The following is a 16,045-nucleotide window of genomic DNA, read 5'->3' on the forward strand; positions in this document are numbered from 1 at the left end:
TTAAAAAAAAATTAAAAAATCACAGGCTGTGTGTGTGTGAAATAAGGGTATAGAAGTACAAGAGGAAGTGGACTGGGGTCACCAGGAGTCATCCAGGCCATCCTCTGCTTCAGAGCAGGATCAATAGTACCTAAACCATTCCTGGTATATTTATTTTATCTGTTAAATATTAATTGAAAGAAACAGGGAAAGCTACGTGGTCTTAGTTATGCTGCCATGGAAAACTCCAGAAGGGGAGAATGAGGCCTAACACCTGAAGTAATTCCTTCCTTTAACAAGAGTTTTAGAAATGCTTTCTAAATCACTCTGTCATGCCCACCAGCACTCACAGCTTAAGGCTGTAGTCAATTAAAAGGTTTCTTTCCACATTCCTTAAAGCTGCAGATCTTTTCAGAGAGATTACACTTTAAATGTCTTTCAGATTAACATCAGTTTCCAAACTCAAGTTCATTTACAGTACCTCTTAAAATGTTCTGGACCGCTGGATTGAAACTTTTTCTACTAGGCTCAATTTGTATATGAAAAGTTGAAATGACTGTTGAATGTTACCCTAATGATCTGAAGCGGTAAACCAGAATGAAATAAGTCATTGTTAGATTCGCTAAATTTGATGACAAATTATACCTTTGGAGGTCTTGACCTTACCTATTTGTAACGTGTGAATCCAAGAAGATGTTCCATTTACCGCAACAAATTGCCGTAGTTGTCTCAGGTCTGTCTTGCAAAATTATTTTACGAACTTTATTTAAGAATTTATACGGTTTAAAATTTTCTTCCTTATGGAAGGAATGAAAGGTTCTTTTTCTTCAAAACTTTGTTAGATTTCAGATGGTTTCCCTCAGCGCTTTGGCTTGGAGCACGCACAGCCACCAGGCTGGCTGAGGAAGGGCAGCTGCAGACCGCTTCAAGCCCTTGCTTGGTAGGTGACACCATGCATTTACCACAGCGGATGGTTTTCGTAAAGAACTGCAGATCCCTCACCCCTTCTTCTCGTTAGCAAACTGAACCTCAGACGTTTTCTCAGACAGGGCTACAAAGATGATTAGGGGATTGGAACACCTCTTATGAAGAAAGGCTGAAGATTTGGGTCTCTTCAGTCTGGAAAAAGACAGATGCGGGGGGACCTTATCAACACTTATAAATACTTAAAGGGTGGGTGTCAGGAGGATGGGGCCAGGCTCTTTTCAGTGGTGCCCAGCAACAGGACAAGAGGTAATGGGCACAAGCTGGAACATAGGAAGTTCCACCTAAACACGAGGAGGAACTTCTTTACTCTGCGGGTGACAGAGCACTGGCACAGGCTGCCCAGAGAGGTGGTGGAGTCTCCAACTCTGGAGACATTCAAAACCGGCCTGGACACGTTCCTGTGCCACCTGCTCTAGGTGACCCTGCTTTGGCAAGGGGGTTGGACTACATGACCTCCAGAGGTCCCTTCCAACCCTACGATTCTGTGATTCCCCCAGACTAGTTCTCCTCCCATTCATAATTTGAGGCAAAACCAGCCCACTCAGCAAGGCTGAGGACAGACCGATCTCCGGCAGCCTGATACTGCCATTAAAGTAACCTTTTTTTTTTTACCCTCTGCATTTATTCAACATTGATCTTCAGAACAGCAGAACTAGACACCATGTTGCATTAGTATTCAGACCAGACCAAGTAACTGATACAAAAGGAATAAACTTTTCCTGCTTTTCTACTTCAGGTTCCTCTATTTCCTATCAGAAGATGGAGTTTGCTTTTTGGGCCACAGAATAGCAATCAAAACTTACGGTCACTGGTTATCTCCCATGACTACCAAATTCATCTCATAATCACAGACTGCCACAAGAAAGAGGTGCACCCCCTAAGCATGCATCATGCTTTGTTTCTAGCTGTGCTTTTACGCTCAGAGTACTTACATATCATGAAAGCTGAGTATTCAGATCGTGCTGTGTCAGTAGTCTGCATAATTTTCCTGGTCCTAGCGTTATCCATAAAATCAATAATTTTTATTCTATCTCTTCTTCCAGGTCATGGAAAAAGGTTTAGAAACAAGAGGACCACCTAGACACACTTATTCTTCAGGGAAGATTATCCGTTCACAAATACAGTCTGGAGATGCATCAGACAATTCTGAATCCACGTGCTATTTGCCATTTCTGAGTACATATTGCTCTACTATCTTTAAGAACCATCCAGTAACAAGTCAAACACCTTAAAGCAGCACCAAGTCAAATACCTGAAAGGAATGTAAGTGTACTATATACTATCATTTTAATCAACCAACCATGTAATTCTGCCCCCAACAATATTAGGCTGGTTGTATTTTCAATAAGACTCTGATACATGATCTTCATCGTATTTCATTCCTTTGTTAGTCAATTCCATTATCAGTCATACCATCACTTTATTTAGGAGCCTGTATCTTAAGAATTCTGTATTTGTGAGCCTTTATCTTAAATTTTATAATTGCAGTGACAGAACATGAGTGAGGTAGCAGGAACCATCTGCCTTCACTTCACAGGAAACTGAGATATTTGCCATGTTACTGTATGTTAATGCCTTTTTCTTATATATTATGCAAAAGTAAACATGTAGCATGCACAATTCTTTACTAATCTAATGCTTTTGTAAGAGCAGTAAGAGAAGGAAGACACCTATATTTTTCTAAATACTTTTTTTTTCCCTACATGAACAGTTTGCACTGACAATGTTATCAGACCATCAAAAAGTTCGGTTATTCTCTGCTTTACAAGCTGTCCTGCATGGAGGTAGCTTGGAATAATAGACATAACTAAGAAAGAGTTTTCATTGTCAGGCAATTCAATATTCCTGTCTACGCTATTTTGTCCCCATTATATTAGATTATTTTGATCTTCAGAATCTCAGAAGAATGCAGAATTGCTAACTCTGGTTTCTGAGACTTACGGCAGAGACTGACATTTATGTAGAACCTCAAAAATTTCACTTGGGATCAGTGTTCGCATAAAAGTCAATCTGCCTCATACCCCAGGAACAGCACCTAAACCCTTGCAACATCATCCACCTCTTCAACAGTTTCCTCCGACACATCTTCAGGCCTTTTCCATTTCTTCTGTCAGAGTCAAAATGACCAAGGGGGTAAAATTAGCGCACTATCGATCAGACAATGTAGTGTCAATTCCCACGATGCTCTGATATTTCAATATCTTGTAACCGTTTTGTCCATTTCAGAGAAATTGCATGCAATTGCGATCTCCATTAATGTTATTCCAGAATTTTAAAAATCTCACTGAGAGGATTTGTTATTCAAAGTGGCCTTAGAGAGCTAAATTAATGGGATGTATTGGTTAAGCCAACTATAAAATATCACAGCCACTGGGATATAAAACAACTGAGTTATTCTGGAGACTCTGACAAATTCTTTGTCCCTATGGATATGCTACGCTAAGCTCTGCCTTGGTATCTTATAAATAAGCTGCGTATCTAGAAATAGGTCTGTCTTCCATTTTTTTTTTTTTTGGGGGGGGGGGGAAGGGTTTGAGCTTAATTCTTCATAACCATAAGGAAACCCGCGTTACCTTCTCCTTTTTTGTGACCTAAATCTGTAGAAAACCCTTCATCCCGTAATAATTATTTCTTCTGAAAACATGAAGATAGAACTATGGCTATTCTATTGTCAGTTATTGATTGATCATTCTCAAAATTTATCAGCTGGTGCTTTTAAAATTTAAGTAATTGTTTTTCTAAAGCTTCTCCTTAATGATAATTAAAAAAAAAAGTTAAAACATCTCCTGTTTGCTAGTTCAGTTGTTCCTTGTGCATTTTTGGTTTTTTTTTTAAAAAGTATTTAAAACCGCAGCCCTTTCATCGATCCCGGGCCTAGCTGCTACATGAAAAAAAAATCACCTCTGCCTCAAACATAACGGTATTTTACATGTGACAATCACTTCCACCTGTGCATCTCAGAGATTTAAGACTGCTGTTTTACTTCTTTGGATGCAAATACATTATAACATAATAGCCATCCAAAACTCCACATCTCCAACATCCCTGACTTTAATGGGAATGCAGCACAGCAGCGTGCCTGGCAGAAAGAGGGATGCCCTTCTTCCCTGGCTCAGTGCCGCAACCACCAGCCACGTAACAAGGCAGGAAAACACTCTGCCACCAGAAACACTTGATGAAGGCATCGGGCTGAGCCCCGTGAGAGGGACAAGCAACAGCAGCAGTGGTGGGACACGGCCACTTGTCCCCATGAAGGAGGTGCCCAGGTTCAAAAGCCACCTGTCAGCAGCAACCGAGAGAGAACGGCCCGGGCGACCCGCCACCAGGCTCCCAGGGCGTATTTCTGCCTCCAAAGCCCCTCCACCCTGTGTCAGCTCGTCCTGCTCTCCTTAGAGCCCCAGGCCCCGAGATGAGGGCTTGCAAAACTCTCCACGTACAAACAGGCAACAAGGGCAAAGTCCTACAGGTGGGGGGGGGGCGGCAGGCAGGGATCCCGACGGCCTCCGACACCCGCAGGGATCCTTATTCCGCCTCCTATTCGCCCAAAAATAAGAAGAAACACGAAGAACACACTCGCCGACACCAACAAAACACCAGGATCTCCCCTCATCCCCTACCCTCTCTCCCTGCCCCGCCGCCATGTTCACGCCGCCCCGCCCGCACTGCGCATGCCCAGCGGCAGCGGCGCCGGCGCCGCCACGGGGCGCGGGCCCACGGCCGCCGCCGGCCGGATGGAGGAGGTGGAGGATGGAAGCCGGGGAGCAGCGGGGAGGCCGGCGTCGGCGGCGTCCACCCGCTTCGTGCGCTGCCTCTACGCGGTGGGCTTCCTGGTAAGCGGGGAAGCGGGGTGGGGCGGGGGCGGCCTGGGACGGGGCGGCCGTGCCTGCGTGAGGAGAGTCGTCCCTTCGCCGCCCCACACCACCCGCTGCCCGGCCGTGGTCGAGGTGGGGACGGCCTCGCAGCCGGCTGTGGAGCCGCGAGTCCCCTCAGGGCTGTCAGGAGGCGCTGGGAGGCCCGAGGTCGGGCAGGCACCCCCCGCCCCACGCACCTCATCTTCCTCGCCGGTGTCTCTTGCCGCTCCACCGGCCCCGGGGCCGGGCTGCGTTCCGGCTGAGGCTGCTGGGTTCCGAGGTGCATCGCTTCATCGCTTCACCCGATTTTTTGGAATTTGAATGTGTTCTGTAGCGGCGGTTTTGCTGTTAACCTGCCGACGGTCGTGCAGCCTGATAGAAAAGTGAAGGAAAATGCAATTGCTCAGCGCCCTTTAACGCAGAGTGTCGCCTTACGCTTATCAGAGAGCTCTTCCTTGTTTCTTCGTGTACCAGTGCTTAGTGTAAACTAAACACTACCCCCCCACCACACCCCCTAAAAAAAACCCAAAACAACAATCAAACCCTGCGCATTTTCTAACCCCCCTCCAAAAAAAAAAACCAACCAATCAAAAAAACCACACACACACACACACAAAAAAAATCCCGCAAAAAAACCCTTACTGAAATAACATAATATATAGTCTTTAAAGAAAGTTTGTATTATGTATCATTTCATGAGCCTCGGGAAGATGTCATTTAATTAATCTAAAATCAAAAGGGTTAACTTGGAAGTTGAATACAAAATGAGCAGAAATTTGCACCGTGAAATGTAGATATATTCTCTTACCTGCCTTCGGGTTGGGCAGTAGAAACAGTCAAATTGGTTGGGTTGGCTTCTGGAGCAAATATTCCAGGAAAAGGTGTGTTAGAACAAGCTTTGCTCTTTAGCTCACTTTCGAACAGTGTGGTTCCCCAGCCCTGTAATACCTTGCTGACACCGAGCTGGAGTACATGCTGAAATCAAACAAGAAGCGAGTAGCTTTTCAGAGTGTGTAAGAGTGTGGTGAAATATCATAATAAAGAACTGTTGTCTGTGATGCAAGCTTCCTGTAACCAGGCAAATATTAGGGTATTTAGCAGTCAATGTAAGAAAATAAAGATGAAATGAGAAATAACTACCCATCTACAATAGTGTTTGATGGGTCTTGCTCTACCTCCATGCTTATGACAAGTCCAGTACTACCCGGATGTATTCTGATACGTGTTCTTTTTTAATGTCTCTATCGATGACCTGGATGAGGTCACTGAACCTCTCTTCAGGTTCGCAGATGGCGCCTAAGATTGTGTTATCGAAGATGTTCATAAGTCGTGTGCTGTTTGCTCATGCTAATGTATTCAATAATGATTCTAACCTTGCAAGTCTTAATTTCAGCCATCAAAAGATACTTAATGACAGACCGTGAGAATTTACTTAGTGATACGCATTGTTACAGTTATTCAGGCTTTGGATGTAGTAGGAAGCCTAGTTCAACTCAAGCAGTCACTGGTAAAAGATGATCTTGCTCCAGTAGGCGTTCTGTAAGATTCTGTTCTGGCACTGTATGCTGTGCCGGATAGTATTAGTGAAAGAACTATTGGATCAATGTGGTTGCCTTAACAAAAGATAAAAAATCAAAAGGAATAAGTAGGAGATCCTTGTACTGTTCAGAATGGGCAGTGTCCTTTGCCCTCCTGTTACAAAATGTTTTTCACTTACGCTTTTCTTTTTTTCTTTTTTCATGTTTCTGTCTCTTCACTACATTCCTAAAGTTATACACAAAGGCAGTCTGTAGTTAGGTTTAGATCTATCATAGCCTCTTCCCCATTGTGGTTGAGAGTTAAAATACTGTAGATTTTCCAAATATACTCTCTTTGCACAAGTAAAATATATTTTTAGGTTATTGAAACTACAGACCACTTTGAATTTAAAATACTGGTACCAAATACTTTTCTTGTTGAACAGATCAAGTTTAATATATATTAAAGGAATATTTAACGTTTAAATATATAACTTCAGAATGGTTGTATCTGGAGGGAGGGAAGAGGATTGCTGTTTTCATAGTTTTAACTCCTCTGTGAGGCAATCCTTTATCTTTCAGTTTATGTGGTTTTGTAACATTGTACAACATACCACTTCGGCCGTGAAAAATTTTCTTTTAATCTTGTCTTGATATGGAAATGATTTAATTTTTTTTTTATAACATATTGACTGTTATTAAGACATCACCTTTGTAAAACTGATCTGTTATTAAAAATTTTTCTACCTTCTTTTCAGGATTTATTTGGTGTGAGCATGGTTGTTCCTTTAATGAACCTTCATATCAAATCTCTAGGAGCAAGTCATACAGTTGCCGGAATAATAGGTGAGTTGCAGTACTTGACTGATTTACCAAAGAATAAGATAATGTGAACTGCATTATGCCTTACTGCAAATTGGACATTGTAACATAATTCTTCCTTGCTAGTAGCATAATGAAAAGTAATGCCAAATTCCAAGTAAAACTGTAAGGGTAGCCATACTGTGTTCGACGCTAAGACCTGTCCAAATTTGCATACTGACGGTAGCCAAAAGCAGGTGCTTGGGAAAGAGCATTCTTGGATCAAACAAGGAAGTCTTGCAGTAATACTTGTACGGATGCTTTTCCAGCATCCAAGAATTCACAGCTCAGCAACTTTGAGAGCTGGAGGTGTTGCTTTTAGTTTTATTGTTATTTATAGGCTTTGCAAACAGAACTTCTGAAGCTGGTTCTCCTGAACTTTCCAAAGACTGTGATTGCCCCCAGTTTGATTACATTCCTTGCAGCTGGCTTTTGGCAAAATATTTATCATTTTTAGGGAGTATTTACAAGTAAATTCTGAATGTTTGGAATTTTATCTTAAAAATAAAGTGGTAAGATGAAGTTCTGTGGTTTTAAAGTTCTTATTTATATCTTATGGTACTGTTTATGGTTTGCAATGATACAAGTATGATATTCTTTATAGTTACGTGTGATTGACAGGGGCTCTGTTATTCAGGTTTTGACTACCATGCTTTTTTATTTTGGATGAAATTAGCACTTTTCATGAAATAATTCTGGTTCTGTTCTGAGTTGTCAGAGTATTATTTTAAGCAGCAATTCATCAAAACTATGTTTTCATTTCAACAGTCTGCTTTGATTTTTAACTTTAAAAGAATCTGGGTTTTGAGGTGTATTCTTTTAAATGAAAGAGGCTGGCATATGTTTCTCTCTGCTTCTTTTTGCTGCTTCTCTTCTGTTACTAACTGCTGCTAAACTTTTAGCCTCCAAGATGAGAGAGTAGGGTTTGTAGTTTCTTCAGGGCTTCTGTGGTGCCTTGTAATAGGTTGAAGTGCGAAGAGGAAAGTATTTAGTGCCTCCCAGTAATGAAATTGTGTCCTTATTCTGAGAAAGCCAAGATCTGTTTTGTTTGATACACCATACAAAGCAACATCCTTCTTCATTACATAGTAGTACAAGTTTTCAGCAGAAAATACTTCCTTGGTTATGTGCTAAACTCCATCTTTGGTTTGTCCTGCTCCTTCTTCCTATTCTGCTAGTAAATTATTTCCAGAGTTTCTCTCATGTTTCAGCATTTAAAAAATTTGTGCCGTTTTCATTTTTTAAAAAAATCAGTTTAATTTTTAACATTAGTATTTTACTTGTTTGTTTTAGGATCTCTCTACGGTATAATGCAACTGTTTTCCAGCACATTTGTTGTGAGTTTGCTTGGTTTTATTTTCTATTAACTTTTGATTTTTTACATCCTTATCTAAGCAAGAACGCAGAGACTAAACATCAAGGCTGAACCTCTTGAATGAATGCTTTACCTATCAATACCTTAGATGCCTATATTTAACCAGGAGCACCTTTAATATTACCCTGGTACCTCCTGACTTTCAAGAGAGCAGATTTTGGGCATCTCATGAAAAAACTGTTTCAGGGTTTTCTATGCAGGCCACCCAGGATAACTTGCTTTTATAATCTTATGACAATTGCCTGCTTTCTTAAAAAACTTCCTGTTGGAATCAAGCCGATTTGTAAGCATGCTACATGCACGTTTACTGTTTGCCCTTCTCATAAATACTTCCTACTTGTCTGCGCTCAGATGACAAACACCTCATAGCTAAGATCATTACTTTTAGGATGCTCAACCGGTGTCTAGTACATCGCGACCACTATTGGAAAGAAATATTTGTGGTTGGTTGTGATAACATTTTCAGAGCACCCCTACTACTAATATTTCACAGTGTTTATTGCAGGATTGTATTTTTGAGAGAGATGTTATTTTAAAAAAAACTGTATGTATGACATTAAATAGAATGATAGTTTCAGCAGGTACACTGCTAGCAGGGCAGAACTCTGCTCATCACTTATAGATTTTGACCATTTAGGAAAGTTGTGTAATAAGCCTATGAAGCGTTCATTGGCACTCCTTTAATCTCTTTTCTTAATTTAATTTAGAAGTATTGATTGTTAAATGTTATAAAAAGCTAATCTCAATTTTCTGCTTTATGAAAGGGCTGCTGGAGTGATATAGTAGGAAGACGGTGTTCCCTGCTTGCTTGTATTCTTCTCAGTGCACTGGGTTACTTCCTACTTGGAACATCCACCACTGTCTTCCTGTTTGCCCTTTCTAGAGTCCCTGTAGGTGAGTAAATGCTTGGCATTCTGTGGTTTAAATTCCCTGTAGTCTCAGCTTGAGAATTACTGCTACTGAAATTGTGGTATGTGGATGGCTACACAGCATCATCATCCAGCAGCGCCAACTAAACCCTAGTAATGGAAAAAAAAATCCCTACAAGTCAAACCTTTTGACTTTTTTTCTGAAAATAATTTGAAATGAATACTCAAAAACTGTCACAAGTTTTATGCCACCTTGAGTGTCTGAATTTTATGAGAATAGGAGTGCAGCAATTCCATGAAAGAGGCTATTTTAAGGTTAGTCATAACAGGTACACAATATACCAGACCACTGCTGGAAATCTTGGCCTGCACTTGCAATGCGGAATGGAATGATGTGTGCATTATTGGTTTTTTTCTCATGCTGAAAACATATCTCAAAGTGATACTACAAAATCTGGCTGAAATTTTAGGTCACTGCTTCAACAGAATATTTATGTTGTGCAAAAGCATGTATGTTTGCAGCACAGAATTGTGCCAGGATTTGTATCGGAGTTCTTCTAATAGCGGAACACCTTTTGCATGTATTCTGGTATAATATGCACTGCTATTACTGTGAACACATCTACTAAAGGGCATTTCCATGGTCCATACTCTTGATTTAGGAACTCTTTATGTTTTTTCCTAATTTAAAGACAATTTTCTAATGAATTATTTGGTTGATAATTTGATTACTTAGTAGAGGTAATACTTTTTAATGCTAACAGCACTGTGACTGTGACAGCATTGCCCTGGTCAGAGGGAAGGAACATAAAAGATGCATTATTAGTATTCTTGCAGTATGCTTACCCTTCTGTACTTATCTTTTGCCACCCACCAGTCTCCTGTATGAATTTGGTATGTTACAATCATGGAAATCTCCATACTGAGCAAAGTTCGTGCAGCGCTATGTTCGTAAACAAACAAGCTGTTCCTACTCCACTATTACCCACCCACAAGTTCCTATTTTAGCGGCTGTTTTATTCCTAGTTTGCTCTAGCACTCAGCTAAGTTACTACTTCTTTCAGCAGGGCTGCAGGAGCACTCCTTCAACACAGATGCATGAATAATTTTGATTCCTAAGTCCAAATCCTTGAACAGCCAGGACGATGGGCATGGCCCAACGTGCTGCATGACTCTAGCATTGAAGAATTTGTGGTTTATGGAATCTTAAAAATAGATTTTGAAAATTGATACATCAGATAGTTTCTGTCATTTAAGATCCTTTGGACTGAGTGGTACATGTTTATTATCTTGTTTATATTATGTTGCAGGTATTTTCAAACACACACTCTCCATCTCTAAAGCCCTGCTTTCTGACTTGGTTTCTGAGAGAGACCGCCCTTTAGTAATGGGACGCTTCAATGCAGCCTCTAGTGTGGGCTTCATTCTGGGGCCTGTTGTTGGTGGCTACCTTACAGAGTTGGAAGATGGCTTTTATCTAACGTCTTTCATCTGTGCTTCTATCTTCCTTCTGAATGCTGGTAAGTTGTATGCGGTATTTTGCATCTTGGGTCCCTTCATTCCCCACTCTTGTCTTTTTATGCCATTTGTAATACCTTGAATTCATGGTGTGTTTATCATCTATGGCATACATGTTCTGTATACTGATACTACCCTTTGAATTTGAACCTGGGTGGACGGGTGAAACTTTTGAAACAGCTAACCTCCACATTGTATTGTATATATCACTTTTACATTCAGACACAGGAATGGGAATTTTTAATGTGCCAAAAGATGAAGACTGGAAATCAGAATTTTGACTTCGGCCATTAGATTTGTTATGTTGTGAATATGGCATCTCAGTGTGTTCCTTCCTTGCTTTCACCACATTTAAAATTGAACTGATACTGTAAATAAGAGTAGATTTAATCTTTGTAATTTTTTAAAGTGAAATGATCATTGGAAGCCCTTTTTTAAATTTTGATCTTTACACTAAGTAAAATGTTACAATCGGACTAATGTCTTCCATGTAAAGTTAATGCAACTGAATTAAATCAACTAATTTCTTCATCTATATAGGTCTTGTCTGGATGTTACCCTGGAGTGAAGAAAACGCTGGCAATAGGGAACGTCAACAAGGCAACAAAGGAACCGACAGTTTCTCAGCAAAAACAAATCGTGACCTGCACTCCAAATCAGCAACTAATGGAGCTGTGACAAGCGGTAGTCTTTTTTGGTCTCCGTGGGTCCAAGTTGCAACAGTGATGAAGAGGATTAAAGGAATCGCGTGCTCTGATCTGTGGGATATATTTTTAGTGCGATTGCTGATGTCTGTTGCTATACTGCTGTACTACAGCAATTTTAGTCTGGCCTTGGATGAGAGATTTGGGGTGAAACCCTTGTTTGCTGGATACCTAATGAGTTATAGCAGCGCACTTGGAGTTCTGGCTGGTTGTCTGCTCGGACCAATAACGAGACTGTATCAGCACAACACTTACAGAATTTTGTTGCACTCCAGCACTCTTACCTGCACATTGATTCTCCTGTACGCGTCAGCGCTGAGCATATGGATGGTCGTTTTGTCTTCCACATTCTTAGCCTTTTCAACTACTATAGGTCGTACTTGTATCATCGATCTTGAATTGACCATTGGTGGGAATGAGGCCAGTGGTACGCTCCTAGGTGTTGGACAGTCTGTGACATCAGTGGGACGTATAGTTGCCCCACTGCTTTCTGGAGTTGCTCAGGAGTTCAGTCCTTGTGGCCCTCCAAGTCTAGGGGTTGGACTAGCTTTAGTAGCTATTCTGATAATGAATGCCAACAAACAAAAATATTGTAGCCATGGAAATGTTAAGTTAAAAAATCAATAGCTGCAAATTTGGATTGCATCGACTTATCTTACAGGAGAGGCAAAGTGAATCAGCCTGGGGTGATGCTGCCAGACTTGTACAATGGTAACAGGATCTTTTAAGAGGGCACATTCTGTTCACTTGGAGGCAAGTACATATAAATATTTCTGATGCAGGGATGTTAACTCTAGACAAATGTTGCTCTAACTGGTACCACTAAAACACTGGTGAGAGGGGCAGCTGTTGCTGTATTGTACTGCCTGGGATGTTTTTACGGATTTTTAACCTTCTTGGAGGGGAAAAAAAGAATGCCATGAAATACACAAATCCTGGTTGTAGGTCACATTTGAAACAGTGTTTAGATTGATAGATTGCTAAAAGACAGAAATTGATTCTTATTATTTAATCAGAAGTGAATTTTTATTATTTAATCAGAAAGAGAATTTGCAATATAGCTCGTTAGCCTTAATTTCTTATGCTGCGGTCTGCTGCCATTTGTCTGCTGTGACAGTAGCTTAATTAACAAGGTGTTTGCTTATGTGATTTTGTTAAGCATACTTTGTCTACAAAACTTGCTGCATAGCATGATTAGGCACCTCAGGGTAGCCATCCGACCCCTGCTGATTCCTGGTCTTTCCCAGGTAACGGAATTGAGTATATGCTAATTTCATATATTAGGAGGCCTAAAATGGGACAATTTTAGAATAATATGGGGTGATTCAGACTGAAACTGAGACTGAACGTAAGCTTTATTGAAACGAACCGGTGGTTTCTGTTTAGTAATAACTTCTACTGAGCAACTTTGTCATAAATTATTTGTTAATATTTCCTGTGCAATTTTTCTACATTTTAAGAATAAATTTGTTTCTTAATTCTTTTGAATGACTGTTAAAGGTGTGCTGGAGCAACTGGCAGTAGTTCATGAATCTGGATTAATGCATAAGTGACATTTCAGTGGCAAGAGAAAAGCTGTTTATTTGTTGGTATTTTAGTCTTCATTTGTCTGCACTGCTTAACTAAGGAGAGGTTACGTACTCTCAGAGCTATACTGAGAGTAGTAGCACCCTCCTGCACTATTTACTGTTCACGCTCATATTACTCGCCAGTCACCGCTGTTTGCATTTCATTTGACACATATGAAAAACGTATTTTGCACTCATAATGTTCCATATGCTTTTCCTGGTATTACTTGATGAAAGTACAAAGTCAACAATGTATAATTGTTGGTGATTTTTCTTTTTTTTTTTTTTTATTAAAAACAGTGTAGTTATCTCCTTGAATGCATCCGTGCAAATTGTGTCGCTGCTTCAGGAGAGTTATAGATATGTTTTGCATTTTTCATTTTTATTTTCTTCTTTTCCTTTCCCAGTGCCTGGTATCGTTTAAATCCTTCTTGAAACCTCAGTGATTCCAGCGGCAGCGCGATGGGAATATGTATGGAACTCTGAGGTGTTTTAATTTTATATATTCACATAATGAGTGTGTGTCTTATTACTGCTATGATTTCAGTACAGATCCTCAGAGTTCCTTATTGTAATAATTTGTGTTTCATTTCTCCCTAGGAACTTGAGGCATTTTCAAGTGTCTTATCTCCCCTTGTCTTACTTGGTAGATTCCCCAAAACATTCTTGCCCTAAATTTCTGATTTTCTTTCTTTCCATCTTTCAATTTATTTTTTTTTTACCTAAAAACATCCTTCTGTAACTTTTTGCAACTATAGCAAGGTGTGAAGGAAAAGGGTAGAAAAAAACCCTCAAAAATTAATATATATAAAAGATTGAGTAATTTTCCAATACTTGTTGATTATATCAGGTAACATAACACTTACCCTTCTAAGTTGCCGCACTGATTAAAGCTGAATTCTGTAAACACCATAAAATTCAGTTTATACTAACATCTACAGCTGCCTGAATATTATATAAAAACTTCAAAATTTCAGTGTTTTGTTTATACACAAGTGAAAAATGTGATTTCCAGCGGCAGCAAATATTTTTGCTTTATTTTGAAAAACAGTTCTCCATATAAGCTAAATAACAATGAAATTAAATAAGCAAATTGAGAAATCTGTGGAAGGCTGTGGTCTCAGGGCCATGTTGCAACTGATGTTACAGAAGAAAGGTATTTTACTTGTAGGCCAAAATGATGTCTGAAGTGTTCCAGAAACATTTCTTCTTTATAAAGCCTCATTTAAAGAGAAGTTGCACTATTTTTTTTTTTAAAGGAATAGAAATAAAATGAAGTGACATTCCATATCTACAATTTTGTCACTGTGTTTTTTTCCCCTCTTCCTCTGGTGAAACTACAGCACAAAATAGAGGTGTTCAAGTCAATATGAAGTGCAGATGATTTTGGTTTGGTTTTGTTGTGGTTTTTTTCTTGAACCCGTTCCTTAAAATGATGATTTGAATCTGACTACTATTTTTCATCTAAAAGGCACAGGAGCCAAGGATTCAAGCATGAAGTGGCTCGACAGTGAATGAAAAAGAAGAAATCAAAGAAAATAGAGAACTTGCCAGTTTTGAGATAAAGTGCACGGTGCCTGGAGACCATGTTTGCATCCCTTTTGTTGCCTCTTAGTCGCCATAACCCTGCGAGTTCAGAGAGTGATGAGTAAATGACATCCCTGGAGATGAGGACATCCCTTTTAAGTTGAGGGAGGAGCAGTTGCAGCTATTTTTGGCTACAGTCTAGTGGCCTTTACTGAATTAACTTAGCAGTTCCTTGAATCCACTTGTGGTGTGTGAGACAGTAACAAAACAGGGATCTGAATATGGACTAAAGAAAAAATGTTTCTACCTGCAAATCACTGCAAATTAAAATTTTTCTCTTGCTTGCTGCTACTTTAGTTTTGGGTTGATTTTCTTGGGCTTGTAGGCAGGGCTGGGGTTTTTTGCTTTTTATGTTTTGAAAATGTCACTTTTTTTAACAGTAACTACTTTTCTGACCTTTATGATCAGCTGACGTTGAAGAGGCTGTGTATACAACGTAGTAATTTATTTCTGTAAAGCAGCTGGTGGCATATGATATGTACTGATTTTATTGCTTTTAAATGACGAAGCGAATGTTAAGATTTATTCCATGTTGGTGTCCGCTGCATACATTTGAAGAGAAACTTTATAAACATACCAGTTCTGCAGATTTCAGTTTCTTGTCCTGTTTTCTCTGAATTTACTCACCGCAGCACCACCACAGAGGTCAGTACCATTCTCATTTTCTGAGAATAGGTTGATTACTGAGCAGATAATGCAGCAAAAAAACCCCAAACAACAAAACAGAACAAGCATTGCTTATTAACTCTCTGTAATGCCACTGCATTCTAGCTGATGGGTATGCTTAGGTGCTGCCAGCCCACGTTTGGTTATGGGTGCTGTGGAATAGCCCTGGGTAAGTGATGCTTTATGGCTTGGCATTTTGGGATTTGAAAACCCAAGACCTCGACTGTGCTGGTAGCGCTATAATTTGGAAGACTCATTCACAAAGAGCTGATCATGAATCTTGCATTAGAGCCTGAACTTTTTGAGAATTAAATGATTTTGAGTGGAGCTCAGACTTCTTTCTCTACACAATGAGTTTGTAGAGCTTGTTTTAAAGGGAAAAACTTCTGTGTTAACTTAACAAGGAGAAATGAAGCCAAATTTCTAGTTATTTTAAATACTAAATTAGCATCAAAGAACAATAGTTCTGAGGTGTGCTACAGGATAGGAACTGCTCTTCTATTCTGTCAAATTTCTAATCATAAAATCATTTCTAATCATAAAATCACACACACACATCTGAG

At 39.9% G+C, this 16,045-nt stretch overlaps 1 protein-coding gene and 1 long non-coding RNA gene across 2 annotated transcripts; one reads left to right on the forward strand and one right to left on the reverse strand.

Moving 5' to 3' along the window:
* Positions 1 to 207: 207 nt before the first annotated feature.
* Positions 208 to 5,759, reverse strand: LOC134517542 (uncharacterized). The gene is made up of 3 exons (XR_010071663.1): positions 5,626 to 5,759; positions 5,015 to 5,189; positions 208 to 1,098 (listed from the first exon to the last, which is right to left on the reverse strand). It is a non-coding gene; the product is annotated as an uncharacterized LOC134517542 (long non-coding RNA).
* Positions 4,528 to 15,410, forward strand: MFSD9 (major facilitator superfamily domain containing 9). The gene is made up of 6 exons (XM_063339110.1): positions 4,528 to 4,796; positions 7,093 to 7,180; positions 8,489 to 8,532; positions 9,335 to 9,464; positions 10,750 to 10,959; positions 11,498 to 15,410. Exons 1-6 carry the CDS (start codon positions 4,635 to 4,637, stop codon positions 12,286 to 12,288), a joined length of 1,425 nt encoding a protein of 474 aa, XP_063195180.1. The 5' UTR covers positions 4,528 to 4,634; the 3' UTR covers positions 12,289 to 15,410.
* The last annotated feature ends 635 nt before the right edge of the window (positions 15,411 to 16,045 follow it).

This window comes from Chroicocephalus ridibundus, chromosome 1, assembly GCF_963924245.1.
Source record: "Chroicocephalus ridibundus chromosome 1, bChrRid1.1, whole genome shotgun sequence".
NCBI lineage: Eukaryota > Metazoa > Chordata > Aves > Charadriiformes > Laridae > Chroicocephalus > Chroicocephalus ridibundus.